The sequence below is a fragment of the Choloepus didactylus genome, chromosome 13, assembly GCF_015220235.1.
Source record: "Choloepus didactylus isolate mChoDid1 chromosome 13, mChoDid1.pri, whole genome shotgun sequence".
NCBI lineage: Eukaryota > Metazoa > Chordata > Mammalia > Pilosa > Megalonychidae > Choloepus > Choloepus didactylus.
In genome coordinates, this window is record NC_051319.1 from 9,320,151 (window position 1) to 9,346,934 (window position 26,784).

The 26,784-nt window shown below is 36.8% G+C and overlaps 1 protein-coding gene across 4 annotated transcripts in view; it reads left to right on the top strand.

Annotated features, from left to right (window-relative positions):
- ARHGEF28 (Rho guanine nucleotide exchange factor 28) overlaps window positions 1-26,784 on the top strand; it is a 305,822-nt gene that overhangs the window by 219,054 nt on the left and 59,984 nt on the right. For all 4 annotated transcript variants that reach the window (XM_037801233.1, XM_037801232.1, XM_037801234.1 and 1 more), the window contains 9 exons: window positions 162-204; window positions 4,486-4,609; window positions 4,967-5,099; window positions 15,630-15,685; window positions 16,785-16,833; window positions 19,138-19,282; window positions 19,363-19,490; window positions 20,722-20,862; window positions 23,652-23,899. In XM_037801233.1, coding sequence (XP_037657161.1) covers window positions 162-204; window positions 4,486-4,609; window positions 4,967-5,099; window positions 15,630-15,685; window positions 16,785-16,833; window positions 19,138-19,282; window positions 19,363-19,490; window positions 20,722-20,862; window positions 23,652-23,899 — 1,067 coding nt within the window. The remainder of the gene's footprint in view (window positions 1-161; window positions 205-4,485; window positions 4,610-4,966; window positions 5,100-15,629; window positions 15,686-16,784; window positions 16,834-19,137; window positions 19,283-19,362; window positions 19,491-20,721; window positions 20,863-23,651; window positions 23,900-26,784) is intronic.

The following is a 26,784-nucleotide window of genomic DNA, read 5'->3' on the forward strand; positions in this document are numbered from 1 at the left end:
AGAACTATGTCCTATTTATATAAAAGTACTTGTTTTCCCATAATTTTCTGACTGGTGGTATGCATAATGATACAATATGATTGTGTGTGTGCATTTCAGACTAACACACGACTGCTAGTTTGTCTGCCCTCGTTTTTATTTTATTGTTCTGTGTCTTATAGAGCAAAGAGCTTACAGTTTACCGGAACCACCAAGAGATAAAAGGTATTTTAACTGTTACAAACTTCGTGATCCATCTTTGGAGATGTTTGCATATCATTTTTGCTACGTGTTTCAATAGTTTGTGAGATGTTTTTCTGTAACGAGTCTGCCTAGGATCCCCTGCTCCCTCTGTCATCCAATTCAGTGTCCGTTAGCTAGCCCTCTTCTTTCAGTCCCCAAGTTTGCAGGCTTACGACTGGGGATGAGGTTGTTCTGCTTTAGGTATTTTCATAGCCGAACACCTCCAGGTGTGCAGGACTAAGGTAGGGGGTGAGGGATGGGGCAGCAACGTAAAGACCATCTGCTTTTGAAAGGCAGCAGATTCTCTGTAGTTTTGTCTGTCTACCATGACAAGATGACTTCGTAACAGGCATCTGGGTGGTCAATTATAGAAAGTGCCTGAATATCTCTGCTGTTTTGCTTTATGGATTATTGCTTAGTGGTGACATGTTTTGAAACAAAAGAATAAGCAATGCAGAAAGTACTTTAAACATTATTAGTTTTCTGGTTGATAGGCAGATTTGAAAGCTTTGAATGTAAGCTTCTTCCTTTCCTAGAAGGCAAAACTGCTTGCTGTTGGAGTAAAGCTTGGGAAGCAGACAGTGAGCAGCATGATTAAGTTCTTTTGGTCTTGAATGACCAAACTCTTCATGAATCACATTGTGAAATAACCCTGGGACTGCCAAGGTCTGTGCAAAGCAAGTTTCTAAATGGCATAAAGAGTATATAAATGGCATGAATGTTTGGCTTTAAAAGACACTGAAAAAGAGAAAAATGGCTTTTAATTATGGTGAAATTAATGCTAAAACTATGAAACATTTACTAGATAGATCAAGATGGATTGTTTTGTTTTAAATCTTGGAGTAAGAGTATCAATAAAAAATGCTTCCTTTTGTTCATTTCTGTTTTTATTGAGATTGGGATGGGAAAAAATAAAAATATAGGAAGAGTAAGAATGTCCTTTAAGGATAGGATGATGATGAAGATGACATCATGATAATGACAAGCACAGTGATGATAATAGCAGAAGCAGCAACAACTGACATTTATTGGGTGCTTTTATGTGCGTTGTACTCTTTAAGCACTTTTCATTTATTATTTCACTCAAGCAATTTACTTCCTAATTCTGGAATTTGGTAATCATTCCAGTCATCTTTCTTCATGTAATCTTTTTAATAATTGGAGAAGTAATGGACTGATCATAACGATTTAAAAAAATTTATTTCTCATTAGGAGAGGAGTTAAGACTGAAGAAGCTAATGCCATAATTAGCCTATAAACTGCGATACCTTGGGTGGGATGTGTAGGGAGCATCTCTCTTACTCCTCGTTCCCTGTCATTTCCATTTTTTTTTTCCTATTCTTTAGGCTTTCTTGGTCTGTGTCCTGTAAGCTTGTGACTTTTTAAGTTATATCTCTTGATGAATCTAATAGAGAAGATCTTTCATCTGACATATTCTATTCCTGGTGTCTATTGGAATATGCCAGTGATATCTTCAACCGTGCCCGATGCTTTGCTTAGGTCATGCTTTAGATATTTACTTGAGAGTCTGTCTTCTTTGGAATTCTGTTATTTATATTTATCCCTTACTTTCTGGAAAAGGGCACAGCCAGGTCAAAGGAGCTCACTCCAGACCTTGCAGGCTCATTTCAGCAGACACTTTATCTATCCCAATTTCTTAAAGAGTAGATTTTGCATGACTTGGTTACTTTATTACCACCATCTATCTTAAATCTATTATAACTAATACTTCCTATTTTATTAAAGACCTGAGCATCCAAGTTTTAAAAGAAGTTCCCACTGCCTCAATTTTCAAATTGGATAGTGAGACGTTGTTTTTAGACTCGGTTGCCTAATTCTTTAAAAAACACAGGAGCTAATAGCTATCATAGAGTTAAGGATTAAGAAATTGAGGATCCATATTCTTAAGGTATTTTAAGTACCTGTTTATCTATTGAAAAGGCAGTACCAGGAAAGTCTCTGAAGAATGGAGAGGAAAACTATTGTGGGTGATTCCATTGGTATTTTTGTCCTGGGGTTTTGAAAAGAACTTAAATTAATTTTTTTCTAGGTTATTAAAAATTTAAAAGTTACTTAAATTCTAATAGGAAATCAGTTGAGGATTTTATCTTTTCAGTTCTTGTCTAAATAGTACCTAATTGCTAAATTAGTAGATTTGGAACCTGGAATCAGCCACCCTTCTACATTTGATCAATAGGTGCATTATGCTAATAATTCTCTTAATCTGACAATGGATCTTGTCTATGATATTCACATTTCCACCAGATTTGGTTATTCTTCTCAGTTTTTTTACTATTTAGTTTTCTGTGTTTTTATGTTTACTTTGCCATGTTTCAGGTCTTATCACCTTTAAGTCAAAAGGTTAAGTGTTATGATTTTATGTAGTTTTATAAAAATATTTAGGATATATGGTAAATATATGGTAAATATTGTGGCGATTTATAGATTTTAAATCAAAACTGAAATTGTTCTTGATGCAATCTTCTGTGGCATTGGGAATTGGAAGTAGAGTTGAGTAAACAAGTTTAATTTTCTTCTATTTAAGAGCATTTAGTTGTCCTACGGGGAGATAGGGGAGGAAAATTCTTGATCTTACAATCCTCATTGCCCTTACCATTCTTTAATTCTGAGATTTGGGTCCCCTCACCGTACTGCTCTTCTCTTTGACATTGGCTGGCATTTGGTGGTGTCATAAAGGATATTCTGAGACAGGACTCTTTCTGAGCTCTCAGATGTGTGTTTTCCCATTACCAGCTGAGCCTGTTGAATATTATGATATGAGTTTTGCAAAGTAGGTTGCTTAAGGTGCAAGAGGTTATAAAAATTTCAAATTATAATAACCAATGTATTATCTAAGGCAAAATGGCCAGATGTAGCTGTGGAGGAAGGAAATAAGTGTCTTGCGTTTTTGTTTTTGCTTTTTTTTAACAGTCTTAGGGTGCAGTCATTTCTATTTACCCCCTTTCCCTTCTAACTATTTAAATGTTTTCTCTAAGTAGCCAATTTCATTCACTGTGCAGGATTTGAGCAGCAGGACACACTGTCCTGACTAAGCCTTTGTGATCGGTGTGACCAAGAGACAGCTCTGAAAACATTTATTATTTTTTTAAATGAATTCAGAGGTTTGAATTCTAAGTACATATTACAGAGGTTAAATAATTTAAACTTTTATTATCAGGGAAGCATATATGATAATTAAGTGTAATAGAAGCCTTTGAAATAATTTAGTCTAAGCCTTTCATTAATCAGTTGAACAAAAACTGAAACCCTGGACAGTTGTTATCAAAGTCAACAATTTTACAAAATGTAAATACAAAATATATATACATTATATATTACAAAATATATATACAAATATATATTTGGTGTATATTGATATATGCTTGCTTTTAAGTATTTTCCAGAGATGAATGTGTTAGCCACTAATGTGGCAAATGAGAAGTGTGGGGCATTGAAGAGATTTCAATTATTAAATGTTCATTATGGAAATACTCAGGCTACAGAAAGCATTTACTGATTTAACATGATATTTAAGATCATTAAAAATGCTTTCAGTCTGTCTGAAATAATTTTAGAAATATATTTTGGACCATCAGAGGACGTTCTAGGGGAAATGCAACTCTTCATACCTGGAATTTGTTTTTTTCTAAAGAATGACTTTATGGGTTAGAGGAAAATAAGAGGTATTCAGAGTGTTTATAGATTGAATAGAATTACCTCTAATTTACCTCTTATTTTGAGCCTGCTCTCTTTTACAACCTAGAGAGCCTCGACTGAAGATAGCCTGATTGAGTGGGAGGGGCTGAACCACCGGGCAGGCCATCTGTGTATCTCAGGCTGTATCTACAAAGGAAATGGATATCTGCTGTTATCTCTATATCCCCCAAATAAATAAAATCCAGTTTCATATTGTTGGTTATTTGATTTCTCTGTGTCCTAGGAAATTTTTGTTAGTACAATAAACATGGAGATGAGTATTTTCACTCAGTATTTTATTATGAAAAATCTCAGGTATATAGAAAAGTTTAAGGAATTATATACTGAGCACTCATTTTCCACCACCTAGATTCTACAATTGTTAATGTTGTATGATATTTGCTTTATCACATCTATCTACCTTTCCATCCATCTATAATATATATGTTAATGATGAGGGCTTCTATTTTTACCTTTAGAACAACCATTATGATCTGAATATATATATGCTATTCTTTGTTCCCTATCTAAGTCCTATAAACCATTATAACAGATTCTTTTTTGTAGGGGTCAGGAAGAAGAATGGGACAAATACATCATACCTGCCAAATCGGAATCTGAAAAATACAAAGTGAGCCGAACTTTCAGCTTCCTCATGAATAGGATGACTAGCCCTCGGAATAAATCGAAGGTAATTAGGGTTCTGTGTTCTATGTTAGCAGCTTGTTCCATAAAATGTAGATGGCTTAGTTTCTCATCGGCTAGTATAGATTTTTCTTTCCCTTTAAAAATTCTTATATGTATATTTGAAACATTTCTGTATTTCTTATGGAATATTGTCCAAGTCATTAGAAATATTAAGACAACCACATCTTGGGGAATATTATATTTTGGTGTTGGTATACTACTCTGTGTGCTATCCTTATATTCTAAAAGAAAAGAAAATGTAGATACTTTGCTTGTATGACTTCAGTAAGAAGATTGGCTCAAAGCGTTTTCCTTTTTTTCATTTTACCCCACTTTCTTGCCACTGCTGCTGTATTGAAAGACGAAAAGCAAGGATGCCAAAGACAAAGAGAAACTGAGTCGCCATCAGTTTATCCCTGGAACATTCTCTGGGATTCTACAGTGTTTGGTTTGTGATAAAACACTGCTGGGGAAAGAGTCATTCCAGTGTTCCAGTAAGTTCTCCATTCCAATGTGTGCTTTGTGCTTTATTTCCCCAGAGAGTAAGCTTCCTGAGAATAGAGGCCACTGCTAAACAAGTTTACATGAACCTTCTTTTTAGTGCTGTACCTCAAATTTAACAACTATCAACCAATGACCAATAATGGTTGTCCACAGGTGATATCTTTCCTGAAACCCAGACTTGTACACCTCACTCCTACTTAACTTGTTACTTAAATGGCACCTCCAGCATCTCATGTCCAAGACTGAGCTCCTTATCTCCCCCTCCTATGCCCACCTAAACGTTGACCCTCTCAGTTAACAGCTGCCCACCATTCTAGCCAGATGCTCCTGACACAATCTTGGAGTTTTTCTTTATACCTCTCTTTCTCGCATATACCACATCCAATCTCTGGATTCTATCTTTAAAATATATATAAAATCCAGCTACTTGTCACCCCTGTCATTATAATCAACCTGGTCCACACTAACATTTCATAGCTTTCTAAGTGGTTTCTTGCTTCTTCCTTTATTCTCTGAAGTATATTCTTTGAACATCAACCACAGTGAACTTTTTAAGGTGTCTATCCCTGTGGTCAAAATCCTCTAATGGCTTTTTAAAAATTTCTTTATTAATCATGCATAAAATAGAGGATTGCCATATACCACCCCACTGCCAACACTGCATTGGTGGGGAACATTTGTTACAGTTGATGATAGCACGTTTATATTTGTACTATTAAAGTCCATGTTTTAACTTAGGGTTTACTGTTTGTGTACAGTAGTTCCATGGATTTTTAAAAAAATGTATTCTCTTACTATATATATAATCTAACATTTACCCTTTTAATCATATTCAAATATATATTTCAGTGCTGTTATTGCATTCACAGTGTTGTGCTCCCATCACCACCATCCTTTATGCAAATATTTCCATCATTCCAAATATGAATCCTGTATATTTGTGCCGGTTTGAATGTATTGTGTCCCCCAAATGCCATCATCTTTGTAGCCTTGTGGGGCAGAAGTTTCGGTGCTGGTTGGATTTGCTTGGAGTGTGCCCCACCCAGCTGTGGGTAATGATTTTGATGAGATGTTCCCATGGAGGCGTGGCTATTGTGAATTGATTTTTTTTTCTTGATTTCTTCTTCTGAATGTTCACTGCTTTGTGTAGTAGTGTTTCTACACCAGTGATTTTGGGATGTTGGTCTTGTACCCTGCCACTTTGCTGAATTCATTTATTAGCTCTGAGAGCTTTGTTGTGGATTTTTCAGGATTTAGGATTTTCTGTATATAAGCTATATCATCTACCAATAGGGAAAATTTTACTTCTTCCTTTCCAATTCAGATGTCTTTATTTCTTTTTCTTCACTAACTGCTTTGGCAAGTAAAATGTCAGGTAACAATGGTGCACAGTGAGCATGCTTATCATGTTCCAGATCTTAGAGGAAAAGCTTTCAGTCTTTCATCACTAAGTAAGATGTTAGCTGTGGGTTTTTCATAGATGCCCTTTTTTATCATTTGGTAGAAGTTTCTTTCTATTGCAAATGTTCTAAGTGTTTTTATCAAGAAATGGGCTATATTTTTATCAAACGCCTTTTCTGCATCAATTGAATTGATCATGTGGGTTTTCCCTTTCATTCTGTTAATGTGATATATTACGTTAATTGATTTTCTTACGTTGAACCAACCTAGACTACCAGGGATAAATCCCACTTGATTGTGGTGTATAATTCTTTTAATATGCTGCTTTTATTTGGTTTGCTAGTATTTTGTTGAGGATTTTTGCATCTATATTCATAAGAGATATTGGTCTGTAGTTTTCTTTTCTTGTGGTATCTTTATCCTTCTATGGTATGAGGGAGAGGTTGGCTCATAGAATGAGTTAGGGAGTGTTTTATCCTCTTCAGTTTTTTGGGAGAGTTTGAGAAGAATTGGAGTTAAATCTTCTTGGAATGTTTCGTGGAATTATCCTATGAAGCCATTTGGTCCTGGGCTTTTCTTTTTGGGGAGGTTTTTGATGACTGATTCAGTCTCTTTACTAGTAATTTTTTGGTTTGTTGGTTTGTTGAGATCTTCTATTTCTTGTGGAGTCAGTGTAGTATTTTAAAGAATTGTTCATTTCATCTTGGCTATCTAATTTATTGGCATACAATTATTTGTAGTATTCTCTTATAATATTTTTTATTTCAGCGGGGTCATTGGTAATGTCCCACTTTTCATTTCTGATTTTTGTTTTTTGTATCTTTTTTTCCCTTCATCAGTCTAGCTAAAAGTTTTTGAATTCTGTTGATCTTTTCAAAGAAACTGCTTTTGTTTTTGTTGATTCTATTTTTAAAAAATTATTTCATTTATCTCTGCTCTAATCTTTATTTCCTTCCTGCTGCTTGCTTTTGATTTAGTTTGCTCTTCTTTTTCCAGTTTTGAGGTTAGGTCTCTGATTTGAAGTCTTTCTTCTTTTTTAATGTAAGTATTTAGAGCTATAAATTTCCTTCTTGGTACTGCCTTCACTGCATCCCATAAGTTTTGGTATGTTGTATTTTCATTTTCATTTTTTTTTTTTTTTTTTTAGGCAGAAAAATGACATTTTATTGTTTGAAAAATTGCATGTCTTTGATTCCTAGTTATGCTGGATATTTTCCCATAAGATCATTAGTCATTTGCTTCATTTTCATTTACTCAAGGTATTTCCTAATTTCACTTCTGATTTCCTTTTTAACCCATTGGTTGTGTAAAAGTATGATATTTAATTTCCACATATTTGTGAATTTTCCATTTCTTCCTCTGTCATTGATTTCTAGCTGCATTCTGTTGTGGTCAGAGAATATACATTGTATGATGTCAATATTTTTGAATTTATTAAGATTTGTTTTGTTACCCATCATATGGTATATCCTGGTGACTGGTCCATGTGCACTTGAGAAGGATGTGATTTTCATTGGGTGCAGTGTTCTATACATGTCTATTAGGTCTGGTTAGTTTAGTGTATCATTCAATACCTGTACTTCTATATTGATCTTCTGTCTAAATGTTATATCCATTGTATCATTATTGAGAGTGGTGTGTTAAAGTCTCCTACTATTATTGTAGAACCTTCAGTTTCTCTCTTCAAATCTGTCAGTATTTGCTTCATATATTTTAGGGCTCTGCTGTTAGCTGCATATATATTTATAATTGTTACATCGTCCTGTTGAATTGTCCCCTTTATTAGTATGTAATGACCATCTTTGACCCTTGTAACAGTTTTTTTACTCAACGTCTACTTTATCCAATATTAGTATAGCCACCCTAGCTCTCCTTTGGTTACTTAGTAGTATATATTTTTCCCATTCTTTCACTTTCAACTTACTTGTTTCTTTGACTTTAAGGTGAGTCTCTTGCAGACAGCATATAGTTGTCCTGCATTTTTATCCATTCTGCCAATCTCTGTGTTTTGACTGGAGAGTTTGTTTAATCCATTTACATTTAAAGCCACTACTGATAATATAGGTTTTTCCCCTGCCATTTTGCTATTTAGCCTTTGTAAGTCTTATACCTTTTTTGTCTCTTGCTTCCCTTAAAGCCTACTTTTATGTTTATTTGTTTTCTTGTGTTGTACCATATTGAGTGACTTCTCATTTCAGTATGGATATATTTTTCATCTATTTTCCTTGCGGTTACCATAGTGTTAAAATTTAACATAGTAAATACATAACAATTGTTTTGTTTTGATGCGAACTTAACTTCAATAGAATGCACACATTTGTGTGTACTTATTACCACTTATATTTTTGTATATTATATGTCCAGAAACCTAGATTAATCATTACTTTTTATATCTTTGCATCTTAGCACCCATAGGAACTAAGAGGAGAGTTATATATCAAACAATACAATACAATAATACAGGAATTTATAATTACCTAAATGGTTACCTTTACCACAGGTCTTTATTTCTTAATGCTGTTTTGAACCACTGTCCCTTTGTTTCAGTTTGAAGAACTCCCTTTAGCATTGCTTGTAGGGCAGGTCTAGTGATGTGCTCCCTGAGCTTTTGTTTATCTGAGACTGTCTTAATCTCATCCTCATTTTTGAAAGAGAGTCTCACCAGATATAAAACTGTTGGCTGGAAGTTGTTTTCCTTCAGCACTTTAAATATTTCAGCCAACTGCCTTCTTGCTTCCATGGTTTCTGATGAGAAATCAGAACTCAATCCAATTTTCTCTTGCAACTTTCAGAACTCCCTCCTTGTCCTTTGCATTTGACAGTATAATCACTATATGATGGAGTATATGTTTCTTCATGTTTATCCTGCTTGGTGTTCTCTGGGCTTCTTGGATGTAGATATTCACTTTTTTTTTTTTTGCTAAGTTTAGGAAGTTCTGTGTCATTATGTCTTTGAATATTCCTTCTTCCCCTTTCTCTCTTTCTTTTCCTTCTTGGTCTCCCATAACATGCAACAAGCATTGGTGTGCTTGATGGTGTCCTGTAGCCGTCTTTGGCTATTTTCACTTTTAATATTTCTTTCCTCTTTCTGCTCCTTGGCCTGACTCATTTCAAGTGTCTTGTCTTCAAGTTCACTGATTCTTTTGTCTGCCAGCCCCAATCTTCTCTTGAAGCCCTCCTGGGCATTATTCATTTCAGTTATTGTGGTCTTCAGCTCCAGTAGTTCTGTTTGATTCCTTTTTAAAATTTCTCTTTTCTCAGAGTCTTTATATTGTTCATTCATTATTTTCCTGATATCCCATAGTTCTTTTTCTGTTCTTTCCTTTATCTCCTTAACCATTTTTAAGATTACTTTGTTTTAAAGGCTTTGTTTGGTCTGTCCACATTCTTGTTGTTTTCATTGGCATTTTCTGTATTTTTGTCCTCTTCACTTGGGTGGGCCATCATTTCCTGTTTCTTTGTTTGTCTTGTACTCTTGTTGCACACTGTATATTTGAATATTTTAAAATGTTAACTGTGGAATTTACTCTTTGGAATGTCTGTTTCTTGATTTTGTAACTAGCTAGTGATAAGACAGAGATTTTCTTGAGCTTCAGCTCTCCTGTCAGGAAGGTCTGCCCAATGCAAATGCACTGTGCAGGGTTTTTGCTGCCTTCCTGGGCCTCTGTTTTGTCTTGGGCTTTTGCTTGTTAGTTGTTGGAGTTCCCCTGCTTATAGGATTTTGGTTGTCTCCTCTGTTTCCCATGGGGGAAACCTCCTTCTCCTGGGTATCTGAAGACTGTAAGCCTTTGCCCAAGACTGTCTACCTCTGTAGTTTTTATACTTCTTTGTCTGGTGCCACTTTTGTCTGGAGGGCAAATTCTGGGAAGGGGGTCCACCCTGGGTAGGACTTTCCCAATCTGATCTTTCCCAGCCAAAACAGGGCTAGGGACCCATGAAGTGGGTACATACTGGCTCCATAGTGCCCTGTGGAGGGGTTCAGGAAAGGGCACCTACAGCCTCTCCAGTGGCTCCCCAAAGCTGAGCTTTCCTGGCCTGCCTAGCAAAGGCAGCTGTTCACCTAACTTTCCCCTACAGCCCTAAGAAGGAAGCCTTGCCTTTTTAAATGTTCACCACCTCCACCCCTATCCAGGGTGGGTTGAAACAATGGCCACCACCACCTTTGTCTGGGGCAGGGTTGAAACAATTGCTGCTACCACCTTCCTCTGGGTAGTTGAAATAGTAGCTGCTCCTAGACCAGGGACCCAGTGATCCAAATTCACTAATCAAAAGCCGTGACCAGTGGTCGGCTGTGCCCAACCCTGTTCTTGGGGATGAGGGTTTTCATGTCCCTTGCTATCAGCTACAGCTAGCCAGGGACTGGACCCTGCAGTGGTCGGCCATGAGAGTGGGGGATAGGTGCCAGTAGCTGCCAGGAGCAGAGAGAGCAGTTTATACTTCTTTACTGTGACTTATCAGCCGTTTCCTCCTGCTCTTCCCTGGATGCTGTACAATGTTCTTTTGGCCTCTGGAGTTTCAAAATAGTTGTGTTCAGACAGTTCCTGCCTGTTTAATAGTTGCTTTGGTGAAAGGACTGAGTCCTGGAGCTCCCTATGCCACCGTCTTCCCCAGAAGTCTGTTCCTCCAATGGCTTCTTATCCCATGAGGAGGCCAAAGCCTTACCATGACATCAGGGCCCTACATGAACTCTCCAATCTTCTTTTCTCTCCTCTTGCTCCCTTTGCTCCAGCCACATGGTCATGTTTGTTGTTCTTCAAACTTGCAAGGTATGCTCCTTCCTTTGGGCCTTCCCTGGCCATCCCAGCTGCCTTCTTCAGACCACCTTCAGGTCTGCTCAGAAAACACCTTCTCAGTTTGGCCTTTCCTGCCCTATATCTGGCATTTCCTAGCTCCCTTCCCTGCTTTTTCCTTTCTGTAGCATTTAACACCATCTAACTTATGTATGTTTTACTTATGGATTTTACTGTCTGTCTCCTTCCCAGATTGTAAGTTTATGGAGGCTGGGTGTTTGTCTGTGGATTTTGTTTCCTGCTATCTTTATCCACAGTATCTAGAATAGTGTCTTGTACATAATAGATGCTTGTTAAATAGTTGTTGAATGAAAGAATAATTAAAGGTGAAGGATTTAGGCCTACACTGATGAAGCACATTCCATGTTGACCATATCTGTGGTCTGTCCTTAGTTCTTGGTTGGTGGCCAAAATTGGCATGGCTATTTTGGGGGTAGAATAGGAATTCACAAAGGAGAGAAGAGTAGTGGAGTGTTACACATGAAATTTCATCAAGTTCCCAGAATATGAGTAAATTAAAAAAATATTAGATATTTTATCTGTAGTTGTATATCTGATGAAAATACAATCTGCATTTGGCATTAAAGGCAGATTGAATTTTCTTCTCATAGCTGACATTGTCTTTAGTTATCCCAGCTTTAGTGCATGATTGACCTTTGCTTTTCCTGGTGACTCAATTTTTTTCTTTTACTGGTCTGTAATAGCATTAAGAAATTTAGATGAGGTTTAGTTTTCTAAATTATTTGAGATTTGCTTTAAGCCCTGTTTATGAATTGTTTCTAGCTTGGCTGCATTTCCAGTCAGTTCATGTGTATGATGCGCATATGTGTCATAGGTTGTTTCTTCCTCCTTGTTCACAGGGCTTGATCTCTTTGTTGTACCCCCAGCCACCTCCGAAATGTTTATTTTCCCTAGTTTTGAGACAAATTCCTTGAATTGGGTGATCAACACTCAATGTGTTAATGTCCATTCCTGCCATTTCTTTCATTAACCTCCTGCATTTTGGCCTCTGCCCTCTCTATTAACAGAAACCAGGCTTCTGAAGGAAATTGGGGGCCACTTTCTAATCAACCTGAGTATCTTTCCTCATTATTCCAACTCACTGATATCTGTCTCCTGCTTCCACGTTGCCTGTACCTTCTTTAAGAAAATGCTGTCTTCCTGCTTTCCATGGTATACTCCTCTCCTGTTTCATCACCTGTGTTCTCTCCCCTTCCCTAACTCTGGGTCCCCTCCACACTCAATTCTTGGGCATTTATTCTTTTTTCTATTATTCTTTCTGAGTAGACTCATCCAATCTTACGAGTTAAAAACTATATTTAGACCTACTTCTCCTGAATTTATGTCTTTATCCCTCACTTTCTACTTCCATATTTCCAGAGACCTATAGGCTAGGCATCCGTGTAATTTATGGTCTCTTTTGAGAATTATGCCAAATGTATTCGGTACAAATTGAAACAATCCTGGCATTCTGGCTTATATGGTTTACTACAAATGGGCATCCCCACCCAGGGATTTCATTGCGTCTTAGACCCAACATGTCTCAACTGACCTCAAAGTCCACAAGCAAGAGGCTAAGGCTGCTTGTGTTAATGGCACTTCAGGCTCAGACCTTTAGGGTGTGTTAATTCCTCTTCCATTATGTACACCCCACACCCCCCCACCCCGCTTCAGTATTGTTCAGTCACTTTCATTTCCCTTCTTTCTGTCACAATCCAGTAAGTGACTGACTGCTGAGGGTGAATTGTACTAGTTTCCCTCTCTCCAGGTATTTTCAGCTACAATTTAGTCTGAATACTTTCACCATGTTAATCTTTGATTAATACCACTTTCATCAACTCATGTAAATTTGAAGACTTCTCTAAACTTTCTCTTTACCGGAACAAGCCCAAGCTCTTCAGATGGTATTCAGTTCCCTCATCCGTGTCCTGATAGCTAGTCCCACGGTTGCCTCGGTTGCCTCACCAGCGTTATTTTGCAACATGAGCCCTTGTCAGTCCTGTTGCTTTCTTCTCCCCCTGCATGCGTTTTCCTGACTCTGCCACCTGGCTTATGATAGTCTCCCTTCTATCAGTTTCCCTTATACGTCTGCATTGGTTCCAATTTTTTACCTCTTTTTTGAAGGTCTTCTCTGTCAACTGTGGGCAGAGTTCCTGCATATCACTTTTATGATCCATTTATCCTGTTCAGTGTAATATGTAATCGCTTTTGGTTTTTATTCCTAAAATAAACTTCAAGTTCTTTAAGGACTATACTCACACAATAATTTCTTTTGTATCCCCTTCAGTAGTTATCACCCAGGCCCTTAATACTCATGCATGGTTAATGACTCATGAGGGCTGGGAAGCCAGGGCTCCCTGCAAGGTAAATTTTTTGAAAGAAAGACTATGTTGGTTCATATTTGTGGGTCAAGTGGGTTGTGAATCAAGTTTTAGGGGAATGGAAATTGCTGAAAGTATATGGGTTATATTTAGCTTTTGAAACAGTCAGTAGGACTCATTATAAAAGATACAAGGTTTAAGGAGAAAATTAAAAGTATCCCCTACCACCTAGAGATAATTTGCAATTAATATTTTGATGGCATCCCTTCTAACCTTAAAAAAATTGCATTTATGTAAGCTTTGAATGCTAATGTTTCATTTTATGGTGATATCAAATGCAATGAATTATTCCTCAGGTGTTACACAGTAAAGCTTTCTCTGTTATTTTCTTCCCACAATCAAAAATAATGTTACAGTGAGCCTTCTTTTGTACATGTCTCTGTCCACATCTTGGATGATTAGCTTAGGTTAAATTATAGAATCTGAGTGAGTGGATCAAAGTGCACATTTGATTTCCTCTTCAGCCCACAGATTTTTAGAAGTTTTAAGATTTACAGAATTTTGGGCTATTAACATTAAGTTGTTTACATTTGGTAAGAGAATATAACATACAATCTCTGTAATTTTTGGTAAATAATCCTATTCCATAGGTATATTTTTGTTTTTAATTAAGAAAGTTAGTATTTCTAATCTTAAAAACATGCTATGGCATGAAATGTAACATAATAAAAGTATTCCATATCCTGGTGTCCTTATTCTTTCTATTTTTTCTCTATTAATAGCTAAGTTGCTTGTTTCCACACACAAACATATTCCTATAAAATTCTCCTTATTTATAAATAGGTTTCCCTTCTTGTATTTTGATAATACATTATTTGGTGCACAGAAGGTCACACATCACACCTTCATTGCAGATTGTAACTTTTATCAATATAAAATTTCCCTTTTAATTTTATGTAAGGCCTTCTGCATTAAATTAATATTAAATTTAATATTGAAATTTAAAATAACATTAACATTTAATAATAGTATTTAATATTAAAATTAATATTCTTCTTGCTTTCTTTCTGTTTATGTTTCCCTTAACTATTTCTGAGTTTTTGATTTGGGATGTGGGTCTTGAATCTAGCTGTAGGTAATCTGTAATGTAACTGAGAGACCTTGTTTAGAATGACAGACCTGGGTATAGATGTCAAATTATTCTTGAAACAGAAAATTATTCTTGAAAGATTAAACATATATTGTAAAGATAATAATTTAATAATGATAATCTGTGTCCCCAAACTCATTTTGACAGAGATTGGGAAAACAAGTTTTTGCAGTTTCCCTTGATGCCTGGTTTTAGCTATGTAGACCATGTGTAGTTTGATCGCTGGACAACCTGTTTCTCTGAGCCAGTGGACAGAAAGGGGGCAGGGGAAGGGGCCTCTTTCTTTCAGTGAGGTGAGGCCACATTGGTTTATGAAGTAAAGCATAAGGCAAGCTTCTAACTCTTCTCTTAGAATTTGGCTCACCTCAAACTTATAGTTAGTAGGAATTCCTGTTGGAGCCTGGTAATAGATTTTTTCAAACTTTTTGTGAGTTGTTTTCTTTCTTTCCATCTTCATAAGCACTTTACTGTTGTGGGAGTGGAGAGTTGCTACCAGCCAGATGTCAGAAATCCCTTACAGTATAATGCAAACAACAGCAAAGGTATATTCAGGCAGACACAGAAGCGTCACAGTAGTATATATCATGTATAACTCTGGGTTTTCCATAATTAATAAAATCCTGTGCAGAAGGGGAAAAGTATCTCCAAAGAGATTAAAATGTCAATGGTGTACTTGTGCTTGGGGTGGTGAGGCTACCTGTGATTTGAATGTTTTTCTTTCCTTCTTCTTAAATTTTTAAAATATTCATAATGTTTATGTTATTTTTATAATAACTAGTAAAAGTGTGATGCAGTCTTAATCATTTCAGATAAACTTAAATAAGACATGGATGTTTTATGTATTTCCCTTTATTTCAGATTGTAATGCAAATGTACATAAGGGTTGTAAAGACGCTGCACCTCCATGTACCAAGGTAATTTCACAGTCACTGTGGATATTATATGTTTAGATATAGTTTGGCTGTTTCATGTTATCTGTTTTAGTAAAATCTTTTTTTTATTACTATCTAGATTTATTTCTGAAATGATTAGTGTAGTGGTAAAATAACACATGCTCAAAGTGTATAGTTATTTCCTTAACTATACACTTTTGGAAATAAAGAAAAAGCTCAAGTCTGGCCACTGTGTTACAAGGTGTGGGTAGGTTAGACTTTCTCTCAGAGTCTGCGTGGTTTTCCAGTACAAATATTGAGCAGATGTGAATGAATGATAGAGAAGTAGTTCTCAAACATCAGAAAGCATCAGAATCACCTGGAAGACCTGTGAAAACACAGATTGCTGGGTCTCACTCCCAGAGTTTCTGATTCAGTGGGTCTCTGTGAGGCCTGGGGGTTTGCATTTCTAACCAGTGATGCTGATTTTGCTGGTCTAGGGATGGCACTTTGAGAACCACTGCCCTAAAGGAATGTTCTGTGTCTGAGGGTGGGTTTTAGCAGATGACCGTATCTCTGATTCTGTACCTTTCTTTCCCACTCTAGAAGTCATGTCAGAGATGACATGTGAGTGAGCAAGATGGTACTTTAGAAGGAAACCTGGAGTCGCAAACCCCTGTGTTAATTGAAACCCACCTTAGGTCAGCAGAGTTGGGGGCTGTTCTAGAATGAGACATTTCGGTGCTCCAGGGGGTTGCCTGCTGCAGGCAGGAGGAACGACCAGGACAAAGAAACAAGTAGGAAAAGGCAGCAGTGATAGGAACTCCTCTTTTAGTCTGGATCTGGCAGTCTGGACTTGATTTCTGGTTCCTTTGAGGCTTTAATGAAGCTGGGAGTCTTCAAGCACACCTTATGTAACTTATAAGTTACATAAAAGACCCCGTGTAACAGTTCATTATCTCAACATTTTCTCCTTGTTGCAATTAATGCCTTTTTCTTTGAAATCCTCTTCATTGGAAATAAATAAAATAACAATGAAAATGATACAGAAAAGAATCCTATTCTGTGTAACTGTGTAGACATTCCTGTAGTTCACTGATCCTTTGATCTTACTTTATGTATTTCTAATATTCTTTACCAGAAAGTCCAAGAGAAGTATAACAAGAACAAACCACAGACCATCCTTGGAAGTAAGTAATGTGGAAATGACAAGATTTTTTTCCCCCAGTTTAATCTATACCACACATTTTTCCAATGTAAAATACCTCCTTTTGTTTTCTCCTTTTCCCAATTCTTCTTTCGTAACATGTTCTAGGCATAATTTTTAGTTATGTAAAAAGATCAGTAATGCTATAAATGTCTGTGCTAGCCTACGAATCTTTGCATTGTATGTCCTATTTGGATCTTTTGTATTAGGAAGGCATATAAGGAGGTGGTATTACCGTACTTCCTCAATTCTCAGGTGATCTAGAGTAAGATACACTACTAATTTAAAGACAAACTTTTGGGGAAAAGAGAAATACTACATCAAATGTATATAGTTTTATGTTTTCTTTGCAGTGGCTTATATTTAGCTACACAAATACATACCATGTACTTCTTCAGAATCACACAGTTGAGGGAAAAAATCTGAGTTTGGAGCCTATTAGATTCTTATCAGTCCCTATTGTCCATTTCCACAGTGACGTGGCACTTTTTATTTATTTATTTATTTATTTATTTTTTAATTCAGTTTTATTGAGATATATTCACATATCATACAGTCATCCGTGGTGTACAATCAACTGTTCACAGTACCATCGTACAGTTGTGCATTCACCACCCCAATCTATTTTTTGAACATTTTCCTTGTACCAGGAAAAGTAAAAATAAGAATAAAAAATAAAAGTAAAAAAGAACACCCAGATCATTCCCCCCTCCAACCCTATTTTTCATTTAGTTTTTGTCCCCATTTTTTCTACTCATCCATCCATACACTGGATAACAGGAGTGTGATACACAAGGCTTTCACAATCACACCGTCACCCCTTGTACTCTACATTGTTATACAATCATCTTCAAGAGTCAAGGCTACTGGGTTGCAGTTTGATAGTTTCAGGTATTTACTTCTAGCTGTTCCAATGCATTAAAAACCTAAAAAGGGTTATCTATATAGTGTGTAAGAATGTCCACCAGAGTGACCTCTCGACGCCATTTGGAATCTCTCAGCCACTGAAACTTTATTTTGTTTCATTTCACATCCTCCTTTTGGTGAAGAAGATGTTCTCGATCCCATGATGCCAGGTCCAGGCTCATCCCTGGGAGTCATGTCCTGTGTTGCCAGGGAGATTTACACCCCTGGGAGTCAGGTCCCATGTAGGGGGGAAGGCAGTGAGTTCACCTGAACCTGGCGCTTTTTATAAAATGTACTTGAGGCTATGATCTCCTTAGCACCTTCAGGATGACAGTGGAATTTCAAGGCAAACTGGAGTTCTGTCTGTGTACTATTAAACCTGATGGTTTTGTTTTCTTCTGCATTATATATTGCTGAAATCTAAGCAAGTTCTCTGAAAAATCATTGGTAGCCTTTGACAGTTCTTTACATTGCATCCATGAATGGACCAGTCATACCAACATCTTTTACGTTTGAAAATCCTTTGATCTTCTGTGAGTAGTTTTGTCATTTCTTCTGCCTCAGATTTCATTGCTTTCCATGAAGCAGTCTTTTTAAGTGTATGTGTTTTCATTTTAATGCTACAACAAAGGGTGACCAATATTTTTAAAACCACTTCAATCAGGGGACAATTAGGTATGCAAATTCAAGTTAACGTGCAGTTGGGTGTGAAGTTATGCAAGGTTAAGTTAGCCCGGTCAGTAACAGCTCTGACACAACTTGCTTCTCTTCCTCGACACCGAAAGTCCCTTTGGCATCCGTTGTGAGTTTATAAGGTTACGCATGAAATAAAAAAGCATCTTGGAATTGAGATTCTTTCTCTTCAGATGGGACTCATGAGAATCACAGGAATTATTTGCCTTAAATTCTTAGTGCATAAAGAAGAGACTCCCCAGCTTCATTCCATTCCATTCCATTGACGTGCTTTGTGTGTGTGTGTGCATGTTTATACACACAATATGCCTTCTAGTAATACCGCTAATAATACCTTGCATCTATTTAAAGCTGGTTCTAAGGAGTACAAACCGTGGTTTATAGGAAAGCTGGCCCAGTGTTTCCCCATTCCATTTTCCTGTTTGTTTATGTAATCCCAAGCCCCCATAGTCTTCAGGTGTTTGTGCTGGAGCAGCTCTGTAGCCTGGGTACCAGGAGGTGTGAAGGGGAAGGGACATTTGAAGCAGGTGTCAGGATGTGGCAGGCAGAGTGGCTTCAAGTCTGGGCACGAGACACTTGAGAAGTGGCCGTTCAAGTGTTTGCCTTTCTGGCATTTAAGTGACTACTTTACGTGTAGTAATTACTGTCCTTTACAAAAACTACATGAAGCATCCATTCTGATTTCCAGATTCCTCACTTAGAGACATTCCACAGCCTGGTCTTTCCTTGCACCCTTCATCCTCCATGCCTATTGGATTGCCGACTGGAAGGAAAGAAATGGCAGGGCAGGTCCATCCCCTGTCCAGAAGTGTTCCGGGCACCACCTTGGAGAGGTAAGGCTCAGTGTGCGTTTACGTCTTAATGTCTCAGAGCTGCTGCCAGGTCTAACTTTTCTTCCCTCCTCCCCTCTAAGCTTCAGGAGGTCAGGGGCATCCTTGGAGTCTGAATCTGATGGCAGCAACTGGAGAAGCAGGTCTCATTCCGATGAGCTGTTCCAGCCCATGGGCTCTTCTCCCTCCACGGAGCCGTTCATAATGGAAGGTGAGAAGACACATTTGCATTTTCTTGTGTTTCTGTGAGCATTTGCCAAAAGGAATATTTTCTCAAGGATATGAGCTTGGATCATATTCTTTTGTTCTTTTTAAAAGAAGTCTCTTTGGTATGGGTCCTACTTATTAAAAAAAATGAAAATTCAGCCCCAGAGGAGACTACTACTCGGTACTAGTACTGGCCAAGGAAACATGACACATTTTAAAGTGCATTGTCCCCAAAAGGATATGTCAAAATCATAATGAAGAGAATGAGAGCCATTGTATGCTTGTTGTCATTTTTAAAAATTGTTTTACAGTTATTGCTAAATCAAAATAGGGTCATACATTAAAAAATGTAGACTTTAGTTAGGTAAGAATGGATCTGCCTAAGCTCTCTGAGGTATTTATCCACATTTCTTGCTTCCTACTTCTAGTGGAAAACATTTTTTAAAGTGTATTTCATAGATTAGGACTTAATCTGGGAAACTGGTTATTGTATCCAAGCTGCATTAATAAGTGAAAGAAAACCAAATGAAAGACCCAAGGAATTGGTTTCTTTTATTTTAATCTTAAGCCCTTTAAATCCATTGTCGTCTAATTTTAACTGCTCTGACCTGGAATCTCTCTAATGTGTGTCCTTCGGGCAAATAGGATTTGTTTTCCTGAAGGGTGTGTGTATGTGTGTGTGTGTGTGTGCGCGCGCGTGTGTTGTCTAATTCTGTAAGAAAAATCTGTCCTCTTATGTGACCCCCAAGTCCTTATGCTCTGCTTCAGGTTTATATTAAAGACTATAAGCCAAGTAAAGAGCAAACCAAGTGGACAAGTACAAAGTTCAGATTTGAATAAATCATGCAGAATTACCTGGGGCAAAAGAAGTCAGTGGATTTGAGGTTCTGTAAGCACACTGTCAACTCTGTTGCTCACTAAAAATAAAACTAAAGTAGAGAAAAATCCAGACAAACAACAGAATCTTCAAATGCCTTTTTTTTTTTTAACCACATATACAGTCACTATTTTAATATTTGATGTGCCTTTTCTTTCGCCAAAGCTGTCTTGATTGGATCAGTTCAATGGTTTGGTTTTCAGGTGTTTCAACTCCACATTAACAATATTTTGGCTTAGTTGTTTCTGTGTTCATGTTTATTCAGTGTGACGAGTTCATAAACACAGGTACTTGTGAAGGTCTGTTGTGTTATGTGTGTTACTACACTTCTGACTTTTCTTTTCTAAACATGTCTTAGATGTTGTGGACTCTTCTCTGTGGAGTGCCCTCAGCAGCGACGCCAAGGAGTTTGAAGCGGAATCTTGGAGTCTTGTGGTGGATCCCTCGTTTTGTAATAGGCAGGAGAAAGATGTCATCAAAAGACAGGATGTCATTTTTGGTAAGCATTTCAGATCTGCTTTTGGGGCTGATGCAGTGCGGAATAGAGGAAAGAACATGGCATTGGAAACCATACAGACCTAGGTTCAAGTCCCAGTTCTGCCATTTTCTAGTTACCTGGTCTCGGACAAATTATTTAACTCATCTGGACCTTTCCCCACCTATAAAGTGGGGATAATTACACTTAGGTTTAAAATGTTATGAAGCTTAAAGAGGCATTGCATCTTCCAGGTATAGGGAAGAAACTTTTATTTCCCATACCCTTTTTAACTTAGGCTTGGCCTATACTCTTTTACTGCTTCTTATGTAAAAATCACAGTAAACTTGCACATATTTTAAATGTAGGGGACAGGGTTGCTGAATATGGCCTGGCAGGTTGAACTGCACACAACTGGGATGAGAGGGGACTCACATAAACCTCATTGGGAATGGCAGTGCCTGGGCTAGGCCATGCACGATTGAGTATTTAGTTCCTGAGTATTGAATTCAACTCTGGATGGAGGGTAGAAGGCAATCTGAATTAGGGGGTCCTAGTTATAGACTAGTCAGTAAAAAAAGCAGTTTTTAAAATCTCTTAGGACAAAGTAGATGCTAAAAAATGGTGCTAACGAGTTATTTTAAAGATGAGAATTCTTTAGTTTTCACTAATCATGTGTATGCAAGTGTGGACCAGAACAGCTCATTGGCGATGTGGACACCTCCTCACCCCGTGTCGGGTCAAGTTTATGAGGATCAAGTGAGATGATGGGCAAATATGCTTTGAATCTGTCAAAGGATGTATAGGTGGAAGTTACTTTGGTAAGGAAGATGCTGTCTCTTTTAATGTTTCTCATTCAATTTATTTTATACTCTAAATTTTCTTCCTTTGCCTCTTGATTTCATAGATTATTAAAAATAATATAACCCTTTGGCAATGAATTATCAGGTAGCATAATCCACAGCATGGCCTTTGCTGTCATCAAAAAGGCTTGTGTTCCAGGCCTGGTCCTGTATCCACTCTTCCTCATTGTCTCTTTTAAAGATGAAGAAAATAATTCCTTTTCATACGGTCATAATGGGCAAAAGGATTAAAGGATTTTATGAAATGATATGGATAATATACTTAGCACAGACTAGACTCTAAAACCTTGATACCTAATAATATTAACAACGATACTAATTTAGAGTTAGTGGCTTCCCAATTAAGGAGATTTTTGTTTATGATAAAATAATAAACAAAGCCACATTTAGACTTCTTTACCCTCCATGGCTGATATTTTATATTCTCAGAAGTTGCACTGAGCTTTGGAAATACTTCTTAATCTAGAATTTGTGCTTCTGGTGCTCCCACAGATTTTGAATTATTGTTTTCTCTCAGGATGCATTTTTATTGAGATATAATTCATAGATCATAAATTCATCCCTTTAAAGTGTACAATTCAGTGGTTTTTAGTATATTTACAAAATTGTGCAACCATCATCACTATCTAATTCCAGAACATTTTCATTACTCCAGAAAGAAACACTGTACCCATTAGCCTCCAATACCTCCTATCTCTGATATATGCTCTATTCTCTACTGATTTACCTATTCTGAATGTTTCACATAAATGGAGTCATAAATATATGGTCTTTTGTGAAGCTTCTTACATTTATCATATTTTCAAGGTTCGTTCATGTTGTAGCATGTATCAACACTTCATTCCTTTTTATGACTAAGTAATATTCCATTAATAGTTGATTAACCACAGTTTGTTTATCCTTCCTCAGTTGATGGATGTTTGGGTTATTTTTGCAGCTTTTGGCTATTGTGAATAGTGCTGCAATGAATGTTCATTTACAAGCTTTTGTTTTAATCCTTGTTTTTTAGTCTTTTGTGTACCTAGGAGTGGAATTGCTGGATCATATGGTAATTCTATGTTTAACTTTTGAGGAACTGCCGAACCGTTTTCCATAGCTGTAGAACCATTTTACATTCCACTGACAATGTATGAAGGTTCCAATTTTTCAACATCCTTTTCATCACTTGTCCATTTTTTAAAATTATAGGCATCGTAGTGGGTATGGAGTGGTATTTCATTGTGGTTTTGGTTTGCATTTTTTTCTAATGACCAGCAAGGTTGAGCATCTTTTCGTGTGCTTACCTGCCATTTGTATATCTTCTTTGGTGAAATGCTCTTTGAATCCCTTGCTCATTTTCAAATTGGGCAATTTGTCTTTTGATTGTTGAGTTATAAGAATCCTTTATATATTCTGGATATTAGATCCTTGTCAAAAATGATTTGCAAATATTTTCTTCCATTTTGTGGATTGTCTTTTCACTTTTTTCATAGCATCCTTTGATCATGATGCATTTTTTTTTCCTGGAGAAAAAAGATTTTTTGCTTTCTGCAAGTGAAGAACTGGGTTACATTTAATTCAATTTAATGTACCAGATCAACTTTAATCCTACTCAATAAAAAAAAAAGAAAGCCAAATAAAACCTAACTTAGGTACTAGAGGACAGGGGAATAAGACCTAGTTCCTAGATGAAGGTACCTAAAGATGCTAGTTATATTAGGAAAGTTGCAGGTAATATGGATTCTGATATATCAGACTTGACTTATACTTATTCTCATTTAATACCTGGAGAAAGAAAATAGTGTCATATTTTGAGTTAAATTAAATGTTTGATTAATGCTGACTTTTATAGTGGAAGCAATGTCATTCCTAAACATTCTTTTTATTTGTATGACATATAGTATGGAGCAACTAATTTAGGGCAATAGGGACACATGTTTTTTAAAACGTGTTTCTGCTCACCTGTTTCAGAGCTCATGCAGACGGAAATGCATCACATCCAGACCCTCTTCATCATGTCCGAGATCTTCAGAAAAGGAATGAAAGAGGAGCTGCAGCTTGACCACGGCACCGTGGATAAGATCTTCCCCTGTTTGGATGAGTTACTTGAAATCCACAGGCATTTTTTCTATAGTATGAAGGAGCGAAGGCAGGAATCTTGTGCTGGCAACGTCAGGAATTTTGTGATCAACCGAATTGGAGATGTTCTCATCCAACAGGTAAGAAAGTTTAGAAAGCCCTGACCTCAAAACCTGGAGTGTGCAGACTGCCTGCAGTGTTAAAAGCCTATGGAGAAATGGAATTGGTTTCATGACGAGAATTGCCAGGCGAGTATAGTTAGTTTCCTTTTATTTGACATTAGTTTGTGTGACTGATGCCTGACAGCTTCTGGCAACCAGTGGCTGACTTTCTGTGTGTCACATGGTTTGGCTGCATCATCCCTGGCCCCGTGGCTGCCTCCACCAGGAGTCACTCATAAATTATTCCCCTTATGAAGGTTTGCCTAAGACTTTTTTATTAATCTGATGGCTCTCTAATAATGTGGCTCCTCCGGTGGGCCTTTTCATATCCTCACCAGTATTGCCAACACAAATGTCAGCTCGGGGGCAAATCTCTTATCATTTAAGGCTTGGAGTCCTTGTCTGGAGATGGGGGAAGGGGACAAGACAAGCAAATCTTACTAAAAGGCAATTTTTAGCTGGTTGAAATGTTTGAAGCATCAATGAGAAAGGATGGTGCCACTCTCTTAATTGCCTACACACACACACACACACACACACACACACACACACACACCTTTGAAAATTCTTAATGGATTCCTGGTCTCTCTGAAGGGGCTTGCCATTAAAAATACAACTATAGAAAAGATAAATACAGTGCATTCAGTGACTGTAATTTGGCAGGCACTTTTAGGGTACTTTGATGTATATTACCTCATTTAACCTTCATAATGCTATGAGGTGGATATTATTTTTCTTCTTGTGCTGGTACAAAAACTGAAGCATTGAGAAAGCAGTGGCTTTCTCAAGATCATTCATCTCGTAAGTGACCTAGCTTGAATTTGAATCAAAATCTGCTGTTTCAACACCAGAGTTCAGAATATGATATCTTGAGGCATTCAGCAATTTTGTGGGAATCGTTGACCATCACTAGACTGAGCCCCAGGAAGGCAGGGGATCTTGTGTATTTGATTAACTGCTATATATATCCAGTACCTAGAATGGTGTTTGGCACAATAAAACGTTTATTAAATAAGTGGATCACTTAGATATAAATCAAACCAGGAATTTACTTGAATACTGCGTTTTGCATTGCCCAGTGGCATCTGGGGAAAGGCGTGAAGATCCATCTGTAGTTGCCTTAGTATGGCTTTTCCTAAATTAGATGCCAAAATGTCATCTTCTCCAAAAACATTATTTTTAAAGCAGTTTCACCCTGTCACATACAGCAGCGGAGTTCAGCTGTATGCAGTCAAGTTCATTGATGTAAATATGTCTAATGCTTTAAAAACAAAACATTGACATGATTTACTGTGTAAAGGCTACTTCTACATGTCTAACAATGTAAAAATCTACATAAGTAATAACAGTTATTAATATGAGTTATCTGTTTTGCAGATTATCTTTAAAGGCCTAGACCTGTTCTTTCCTCATATATCACCCACAACTTACATTGCCAACTAGTAGGGCCAAGTGAAGAGACTGTAAAGTACTTTGTGAGATAGTTTGAATACAAATTTATGAATATGTCTAAGGGAACTTGAATCTGAGTGCATTCAGAAATGAAATGCAAGATTTTTACTATTTTTTCATTTGAAATTATTTGTACAAATAATGATGCTATTACCATGTTTTAATTCTAAACATGGAAAACATTTTCATTTTTAAGTTACTCTCATAGTTAATGAAAATTACACCTCTCTCTCAATTATGTATTTATATATAATTTTTATGGATAAAATCTGGGATTAAATTGAGAACAATCTTTGGTAAACTGGCTATTGCACATTGCATGGTCAATAGTCTTTTGCATGAAGCACACACTTCCCCTTTGGAGAAAGGATCCCTGATATTCAGAGAAAAGGATTTAATTCTACTTTTCTATTCTGGTTGTGGGCCATGATAGTGGGTATGGTAAGGGTTCTCCCTAATACTCTGTAAATAAACTGGCCCCCTGAGGATTCAACTAGCAAAATTCACAGGCAATGAATGTGTCAGTCTGTTTAATGAAGTTTGATTTATCAATTTTTCCTTTTGTAGATCATGCTTTTAGTGTCGTGTCTACAAACTCTTTGCCTAGTTCCAGATCTTGAAGATTTTCTCCTATGTTTTCTTCTAAAAGTTTTATAGTTTATGTATTATATTTGAATCTTTGGTCCATTTAAAAATTGTTTTTATTAGAGCATTTGTAGGTTTACAGAAAAAAATCATACAGACAGTACAGAATTCCCATATACCCCCTTAACAGTATTCCCCATTATTGACATTTACATTAGCATAATATCTTTGTTACAATTGAAGAATCATTCACATTTTTTTCAATCTTTTTTCTTTTTGCGCCTCAGTTTGATTCATTTCAAGTCTCTTGTCTTTGAGTTCACTGATTCTTTCTTCTTCCAGTTCCAGTCTGCTGTTGAAACTCTCTAAGGAATTTTTAATTTCAGTTATTGTGTTCCTCAACGCCAGTATTTCTGGTTGGTTCCTTTTTAAAATTTGTATCCATTTATTTAGATTCTCATATTCATTCATTGTTTTCCTGATATCCTTTAGTTCTTTCTCTGTGTTTTCATTTATCTCCTTGATCATACTGAGGGTCATTTTTTAAAAGTCTTTTCTGACATGTCCAAAGTCTGGTCTTCTTCCTTGATGGTTTCTGGATTTTTATCTTGTTCCTTTGGATGGGCCATCATTTCTTATTTCTTTGTTTGTCTTGTAATCTTTTGTTGCATACTGTACATTGTAATGTTTTAAAGTGTTAACTCTGAGATTTAGTCCCTGAACCATATGTTCCTTAATTTTGTGTCTAGCTAGTGATATGAAAGAGATTCTCTTGACTGCCAGGAGCTAACAAAAACCAACCAACCAACATAAAAAACAGCTTCCAC